At 54.7% G+C, this 8907-nt stretch overlaps 1 protein-coding gene across 5 annotated transcripts in view; it reads right to left on the reverse strand.

Annotated features, from left to right (window-relative positions):
• ANXA11 (annexin A11) overlaps window positions 1–8907 on the reverse strand; it is a 47976-nt gene that overhangs the window by 9675 nt on the left and 29394 nt on the right. For 4 of the 5 annotated variants that reach the window (XM_011929147.1, XM_011929137.1, XM_011929127.1 and 1 more), the window contains 6 exons: window positions 7492–7554; window positions 5504–5619; window positions 3703–4095; window positions 1961–2048; window positions 1621–1715; window positions 826–939 (listed from right to left, as the gene is read on the reverse strand). In XM_011929147.1, coding sequence (XP_011784537.1) covers window positions 826–939; window positions 1621–1715; window positions 1961–2048; window positions 3703–4095; window positions 5504–5619; window positions 7492–7546 — 861 coding nt within the window. In that variant the 5' untranslated portion in view covers window positions 7547–7554. Of the gene's footprint in view, window positions 1–825; window positions 940–1620; window positions 1716–1960; window positions 2049–3702; window positions 4096–5503; window positions 5620–6302; window positions 6558–7491; window positions 7555–8907 lie in introns of all 5 variants that reach the window. The other variant, XM_011929164.1, reaches the window with a different exon arrangement.

The raw sequence follows: 8907 nt of genomic DNA on the forward strand, positions 1-8907 counted from the left end.
CACACAGAGCTTCGGGACTGTGCTGCCTGCCCTCACCCGCGGGGTGCACACAGAGCTTCGGGGCTGTGCTGCCTGCCCTTGCCCGTGGGGTGCACACAGAGCTGTGCGACTGCACAGAATGGACAGGATCCGCCCCTCAGTCAAAACCCACAGGACTGGAGGAAACAGTGAGCCCAAGTTGGGCCCGTCAGAACCTGTCCCTGTTTGGAGACCCTGCTGGTTTCTTCTGGAGCTGGGTCTCATAGGTACACGGAGAGTGGTCGACAGGCACCCCTCCCCAACCCCGCATGAAGCAGCCATGGTAGGAGAAGCACAGAAACTGACAGAAGAGCAGGCGCTCAGGAGAGGCAGAGACTAGAGAGACGTCTGGCCCGGCCCTCTCCATGCCAGGCAGCTTGGATTTTCCCACGTAACTGATTCTCCAGCTTTGTTCTTCTTAAACCAAAGTGTGTTTCTGTCATTTGCTAGTAACAGAGTCCTAAAGAATGGGAACGATACCAACCATGGCCTCCTACCCCTCTTCTCACCACAAACTTGCCACCTTCAAACCCTAGCTCCACCATTTCTTTAAGATGGAGAGAGACTTAAGGCTCCCTGATGATGATGGGTGCATCACTTGCCTCTTGGGGAAATCACAGGGAATTCCCTTTTCTACAGCATGTGGACTCTAACCCAGGAAGGCCTGGGAGCCATACTGATAACAGCAGCTAATGAGTGGGCTAGAACACAGCACACTGTCCAGGCCTCCTTCTGGGCTGTGTGTCCACGTGCATGAATGCATGAAAACACACACACGCACGCACACACACACACACACGTACACACCTTGATGGCTTCCTTTATCTCATATACGTCAAAGAGGACCGGGGTCTTCATCAGAGCCAAGATTGTCTTCTCAAAGTTTCCTGACAGTTCAGATTTCAGATCTTTGATCAAATCCTGATTGGATATTCAAACAAACAAACAAACAAAGTCTATTTTAAAAATCCACAGGAGGTGACTACTAAGAGCCATATCCCAGATTCGAGGAGCAGCGGCATGGACATCCCCAGGGGCCCGAGAGAAAAGCCTGCTCTCAGGCCTGCCCCAAACCTCCCGAATCAGAGATCACATTTTACCAAGATGCCCAGGGGATCAGTGACACATTGAAGTGTGAGAAGCACTGGGCTAGAACATGAATCTAATCAATATTTACCCAATTTTTACCTTTCTAAGATTCAAAACCCCAGAAGTTCAAAATGCGCTCATACATGCCCCTCGTACTTGGGCAGTGCTCACAGCCTTTCCCTGCAAAGCTCTTACATCAGCTAAACCCCCCAGGGTGGCCATGAAGAGGGCAGGGGAAGGAAAATGATGTGGCCACAACCTTAGTGAGATGTGGCAGAGCAAGGGCTAGAACCCAGGGCTAGATGTCTGGAGCCTCTCAGCAAACCTTGGCACCCTGTGGCATCCTTCACCTCCCAACGATGTCACCCGCTGGGTGGGCAGAAGGAAATGCCCTCCTGCTCCTTACTGTCCATCCGGGAGACCCGGGCCCACCCAAGGAAAAGCAGGGGTGAGCAGGGCTGTGCTGAGCTCAGGACACGCCTCGCTGTCCCGCGCCCCGACCCCACAGCTCACCTTGCCGTAAGCTGTCTTGAAGGAAAGGAGGATCTGCTGCCGCTGCTTGTTGGAGCGACTCCCCAGGCAGTCAATGATGGCCTGCTCATCCGTCCCTGGAGGAAGAGGCAGCAGGGGTGGGTCGGGTAGGGGTCATGAGATGCTCTGCAGCTGAGACTTCCCTGGCCTGGGTGCCTCAACTGTTCTGGGCATGCCAGCCGCAATCCTATATCCATCTTCTCTTTTATTACCACTGGGGCCAGGTCTGTGTCCCCCAGCTACCCTAGCCCACAGAGCCACTGTGAAACTGCCTGGGGAATAGGAGGCGGGGGTAGGATTTGAGCCACCCAGGGTCTCTTACCAAAGCCTTTCATGGCCTTCCGCAGGACCTCGGCATCTCGCAGGGGGTCAAAGCCAGGAGCATCAGCGATGGTGCCTCGGCTTCCAAACTACTCGGACAAAGAGTCACAGGTAAGATGATATGCATGCCACCTTCCCCAGATTCAAGACTGCTCCACCCCTAGACTCTGGGAACAGCCCTTTCTCTAAGAGTTGGAGTATCTAAAGGAACCCAGTCAACAACGCAGAGGACTCTACGCCGAGTCTGCCTAACTTGACTGTTATCTGGCCTTGTGTTCTAGTACTGAAGCTTTTTCCTGGCTCCAGTGGCTGGGAGCCCGCCTATAGCTGAAACCTGACGCTGTAAATCTGCCCAGTGCCCAGGTCCTCCAGGGCTGGGGCTCAGGCTCCTTCCTAATGAAGGGCAGGCCTCAGGAGCAGGGGCTGTGGCCTCTCTCATAGATGACTGGTCTCCACAGCACGTGAGCACACGTGGGTACTCCTAACTGGGCTGGCTAGCCCATGCGGACCCTCCAGCGGATGCAGGTATTCAGATTCCACAACTGTGCATGGCAGCCTGACGACCTCTTGATCTAGCACTGGTTCCCTGGCACTGTTCTCTAGACTAGCACCTGCTGGACTTCCTCCAGACCCTGACAGCTGCACAACCCAGCAAATTTGAACTTTCCAGGTTATACTGTCTCCCAGTGGATTGTCTTCCTAGGAGCTGGTACAAACTGGTTATAACACAATTATGGGGGCAGCTCAGGGAAAAGATAAGGGAGGAGGGAGGGAGGCTGGAGGATGGCACAGGGTGGGGGAACGTGTGGGTATGGAAGGGAAGGAGGAAAGGAGACCTTCTGTCTAAAAATAGTCATCAAGCACATACCACTACCCCTGTGCTGGCTGGTTGGGCCATATAACCATGACAACGAATTCTAGGCTCTGCAAACATGAACTGTTCTCCAAAATGAGCCAAGATCAACCCTGGAGAAACTGCCAACATTTTCCCTATCCAAAGGGAATTTTAAGAATCCTCCAAAACCTGTCTGTAGGGGGTGCATATCAAGGGGACTGAAGATGCTACCGGGCACAAAGCCTTAAGACAGGTGGCCTGGGCAGTTCTTACAAAACACACAGCTCAGGCAGTGAATGACACAGAGGAATAAGGAGTACTCGCCAGGAGCGTTCTGACCCAGCTCACATGTGGAGTGTCTCATCACACTGGGAGACACAGGGCAGCTCCCTTGGGCCTTAAGCAACACAACCCAGAGGTGGGGAGTCTACAAGAAGGTGCCGCTCTTTGTTTTACTGTTTCTCGTTGCTGTTGTTTGTTTGTTTGTTTTAAAGACAGGGTCTTACTCTGTTGCCTAGGCTGGAGTGCAGTGGCATGATCCCGGCTTACTACAACCTCTGTCTCCTGGGCTCAGGTGATCCTCCCACCTCAGCCTCCTGAGTAGCTGGGTCTACAGGCACACACCACTATGCCTAGCTAATTTTTTTCTATTTTTAGTAGAGACAGGGTTTCACCATTTTGCCCAGATTGGTCTTGAACTCCTGGGCTCAAGCGATCTGCCCACCTCAGCTTCCCAAAGTGCTGGGATTACAGGCATGAGCCACTGTACCCGGCCGACACTCTTTGTTAAAACAAGAAGTTGCAGCTGGAGGCCTGCGCCTTTCCCTGTCTCCCCATCTACTGGGCCATGTGTCTCCAGTCTTTGGGGCCCAGGCCTGGACTGAGGGAGGCAGTGGGCTGACACTTACCTGGGTTGGGGGCACAGCGGGGGTGACGGTCCCAGACCCTGGGTATCCTGGGTAGCTCGGCACTGGCTGCTGCTGCTGCCCAGGGAGTGGCACTGGAGGCTGACCGGGGTAGGTCACTGGTGGCTGCCCAGGGTAGGCCCCTGGGGGCTGCTGTCCAGGGGGTGGCATGGGCTGGCCCGGCACAGGGGCCCCTGGGTATGGCGGATATGAGGGCATCCCGGAGGATGGGTTTCCTCCTGGGGGTGGATACATCCCATAGGGAGGAACAGGCTGCTGGGCAGAGGGGGGCTGCCCGAACCCCCCCGGGGGCACTGGTGGGTAGCCAGCCCCAGGGGCCCCAGGGTACAGGTTGGGCATGTTGGCTCCTCCAAACGTTCCAGACATGTTGGCCGCCTGCAAGGACACAAAGCAGAGCATGAGGCCAACGAGCCCCACTGCACTCTGTCCCTCCACGCTTTTTCATATCTAAGCCAAGTCAGTCCTCACAGCATCTCCGCTTGTGGAACATGAAGTACCGTTATACCTATTTCACAGACCACAGAATGAGTTTACTTGCTCAAAGCTACACAGCCAGTAAACAGTGCGGCTGGATGCAAACCAGAGATCCTCACCCCCTTCTGCAGGGGAAATGCCTTCCCTCTCCACATGGCTGCTCCTCCCATCCCAGACCAGCTGGGTGAAGGTTAAGAGCTCATTGCCCAAGAAAGCATGTGGGTCCCATACTCAGGGTTGGGGGCATCCCCATCACATCAGCCTGCTACCCACAGACACCTCTGGCAGGCATGTTCAGGTGAATCTGCACTCACCAGGAATAAAAGCCTAAATCCTTAGGATGAATAGCCCCCTACACCCTGCAAGAGCTGGACCCCCAGACTTCATTTCTCATCTCATCCCCTTGCCTTTCCACTTTAGCCACACTGGCCTCTCCTCCCTGTCCCCAAGCACCTCAGGCCCCCTGGCACCTCAGGGCACTGGCATTCCCTAGACATCCATACAGCACTTCCTTCCCCTGCTGCAGGTCTTTGCTCACACATCCTCTTTTCAGTCAGACCTACCTTACTGCCAACTTAAAATCATTATCCCTCCATCACCCCACCTCCACTCCTGACCCCTTTACCCTGCTCATCTTGTTCCCATGGCACCTACACTTTCAATAACATCACATCGTTGACTTAAGTTACTGCTTGTCTTTTCCCCATAGATGATAAATGCAGCACGGCTGAGATTTTTGTTTATTTTATTCACATATCCCCAGTGCCTAGAACTAGGCCTGGCACAAATTAGGGTGTGTACTGGTTGCATAATTTCCTCTAAGCATACGTTTGTTTTCAAATCATAAAATGTATTATTTTAAAAGCAAAACAACAAATTTAAAAAGTAGCATGTCTGCCCAAGACACCCGCCACACACCCACCCAGGCCTAACCACAAGAGCCCTCCATATGTACACACACGCACACGCAGGTACATGGATGTGGATACTCACATATAGCACGTGCATGCACACTCATGCACATACCCTCACCACCCTCCCGATCCTAACCCCGCAGGGCTAAAAGGGACCTGTGAGATCATCTGGTCCCCCCACCCTTATACAGATGGGAAAAGTGAGACCCAGACAGGGGCAGAGAGCAGGTGGCAGAAGCCTGATGAAAACCCTGTTCTGAGGTACAGCTCAACACACTACACACCACAGCAACACACACATAGACAATTCTGGAGCCCCAGAGGCCAGCAGCTTTCATTCCTCTGGCCACGCAGGTGTGGGCCCGGGGCCGCCTCAGCAGGAAGGCTGGACTCACCATTCCCGAGAGGTAGTCCTGGTTAAACTGTCCCGCATAGCTGGCCACGTTATCCAGCCCAATGGGAGGCATGCTGGGCGGAGGAGGGTAGGCAGCACCTCCCCAGGGACCACCACCTGAAAGCAACATCAAGCCATTTAGCCCCTACCAGTCCCCCCACCACACAGGGAAAGGCAGAGATGCGAGCGCCCAGGTGGTCAGGAAGGGAGGCCCAGTAGAGCCTCGAGCCTCGGGACACCACAGACCACATGAAAACACCAGGGGGAAAGTCTCCCCCTAGCCCACTGGCAGAGGAGGGGACACCTTCCCCTCTTCCCAGGGAGGAAGGTGGAGTTCCCCAATCACTGCCAAGACCCTCTGTGGGGTATTAAGGAGGTTGGGAACGCCCAGGCAGGCTCTGCCCTCCCGAGTGCACCATCATGGAGCGGGAGGACAGACAGACTGTTGTGGGACACCACGCTGAGCCCATGTCAGAGGTGACCACAGGGAGCTCTGACAGTTCAGTAATGTGAAGGCATTGGCGGGAGGGGCTTTGGCTGTTGGCTATTACAAGTCTGTAAAAGGCAGGGAGAAGCAGGATAAGAGGCTAGAGGGAGACGGGGCTGGGTCATGGTAAACACAGACACCAGTCCACAAGAGGACAGGAAGAAACAGAGGTGAAAAGCCCACTCTGAAACCAGCAGGACCGGTATGTGCCCTGGGGCAAGGCTTTCACCCTCCTTAGGCTTGTTTCCTCAGCTGACAAATGGGCTAATATGAGTGTATGCCTAGACTGCTGTGACAAAGACTGAGTTAACACCTGCAGGGCTCAGCTGGGTGCCCGATGGGCATTCAACATCACCATGGGGCCTCTAGCCTGTTAGATGCTTTCCTGTCCATGGCAGCTTCGGATCGGCTCTTCATCTCCAGGGCTCCAGACCCTCCAGGAAGAACCTTCCCTAAATCTCCTGCCTCCTTCTCTGTTGCTACTCAGAGGCTGTTCAGCTGTGCTAGCAAAGGTGGCAGCGGCAGGACTTCTACTACAGAGAGGGAACCGAGGCCAGTGCCAGCCAACCTGGGGTGGGCTTGTTCAGAGGGCAGTAGCCCAGTTCAGCCCCTAACGTGCTCTGGGACAGCAGCTGAGCCACCTCTCGGTCTGAGTTTGTTCTTCACCTGCTGAATGGGAGGGAAGGTAAATGGCCTGCAGGTCAGTGGTGCTCAAACCACAGGACCTCAGCTCCAGAGAAATGAATGATGCCTGGGGGTCCCCTGGGGCGAGGGGCAGCGGCTCAGGCACCCTCAGAATGACCCAGCCTTGGAATGGCCCTTTTCTCCCCTTGGTCCCAGGAGCCCTCATATTTCCTTTCCCATAGTGGGGACCAAATCTCATTTGAGGACCAAAAGGGGCCAGGGCCAGAGAAGATGACTTCTCCATGTGACTACCTACAGCTCCTGCAGAAAACAGGGAATGAGTGACCTTTGACCCTTAGCAACTGCTTCCACTCCCTCTCTTGGCAAGGGGGATCTTGTTGCTGCAAACCCATACACCTTGAGCAGAGGGTAGGAGAGGTGGCAAGGGGCAACCATCACCTAGGAATGCTTTGGAGGGCACCACATCAGAGGCTCTGCCTACCTATCTCATCAGTATCCAGGACCACCTAATGAGGGAGAAATCCTTGAAGCAATTTTGCAGAGAAGAAAACTGAGTCTCAAAGTGACAGCATTTGCCTACTGTTACTAGAGAGTAAGGCAAGACACCCAGCCCTAGGCCTGGGCCAGGGCTTTCTGGAGCCAGTTTCAAACCCAGGCCTCCCATGGCCTAGCCTCAATGCTCTTCTCCAGCCCCCGCCCCCGCTGGCTGTCCCTCTGCTCCTGTTGTCCTCTCCTCCCCTGCTGGGCTGTGCTGTGAGGGGAGGAGGGGAGGGAGGAAACTACTGTTCTCCCCTCTCCACTCCCAGCCACTGTACAGAGGCAGCATTCACTCTCCTCCCCACCCCAGACCCTCTTACCTGGTGCAGCTGGTGGGTAGCCGCCTGGGGGTGGGGGATAGCCAGGGTAACTCATGGTTAGATCTGGAAGAGAAGAGGAAAGCACATTCAGGCTCTGTCTGGGAGCCCCTCCTGGCCTGTGGGAGCCAGCTTCTCAAGAGGGCAGCCACCTCCACAACTGGGACCCTGCAGGAGAAGCTGCTGTATCTGCCCTGCTTGTCGCAGCCCAGTTCACTGCCCCCTGCTGGCGCCTCCAGCTAGAAACAGTACCCACCAGCATGCTGCCTGACTTCTGGGCCAGGGCCACACCCCTGGCCCCACCCACAGTGACAGGATTCACTGCCCACCAGGCTGTTCCCTTGCAAGTCCCTCTCACTGAAGCTTTGCTCCTGCCTCTGCTGGCAAGGGTGCAGTGTGCCTCTGGGTCTGTTCTCCCACCTCAGAGCTAGAGACGCACTGCCTCATTCTCAGAGCTCCAAGTCTGTCTATTTGTCTTCCTGTGTCCTTATTGCCATCCCTCCAGCAACAGGAGAAGTCAGAGGCCCCTGTCTCTCTTCATTCTCCAATCTCTGGTTTATCAGGCAAGGGGACCTGGTAAGGTATGGAATCATCGTTCCTAGAAGCAAAAAGGGCCCTCAGGAGGTTCATCTGATGCAGGGTGAAGAACCAGGGCAAATGAGGCAGCACCACCCTGTTTCTGCAGCAGAGGCTGCTAAGAGAAATAAGTGATTTGCAGATCTGTCAGTAAGGGAAGAAGAGAGGCCTGGACAGGTGCGAGGTGAGACACCTGCTCTCATGAAGTCCCTCTGAACATGGATCCCTTGGCAATATCCCATTCCAGTTAAATTGCAAGGAGGGACACCAGCCACATTGTGCAACCTGCCTGCTCTTGCTAATAGCAGCTCCTGCTGCAGTTTGCAGAGACACCCAGTGGCAGGCAGGCATGTGAGGAAACCCGTAGCCTCCCTCAACAATCACACCTGCTCGTCTCGGGTACGTGGTTTCTTTTTACACTCTGGGTCTCACGCTGCAATGCATATCAGAATCACCTGATGGGACTATTAAAACACATTGCTGGGCTCCACCACCAAGAGTTTCTGAGACAGCAGAACCAGTTTTTGCATTTTGAACAAGTTCCCAGATGATGTTACTGGTCCAGGGAACCCACTTAGAAGACCACTGTTTTGGCCATGCTATCCAACTATAAGAGTCTAGTTGCCCTTCATATCTATCTTGAAGAACTGGGCATGCTGGGTTTTGTTTGTTTGAGACAGGGTCTTGCTCTGTCACCCAGGCTGGAGTGCACTGGCACAATCATGGCTCACTGCAGCCTTGACCTCCTGGGCTCAGGTAATCCTCCCGCCTCAGCCTCCTAAAGACATGTGCCACTGGCCGGGCGCGGTGGCTCAAGCCTGTAATCCCAGCACTTTGGGAGGC

This window comes from Colobus angolensis, unplaced genomic scaffold, assembly GCF_000951035.1.
Source record: "Colobus angolensis palliatus isolate OR3802 unplaced genomic scaffold, Cang.pa_1.0 Scaffold12, whole genome shotgun sequence".
NCBI classification, from domain to species: Eukaryota; Metazoa; Chordata; class Mammalia; order Primates; family Cercopithecidae; genus Colobus; species Colobus angolensis.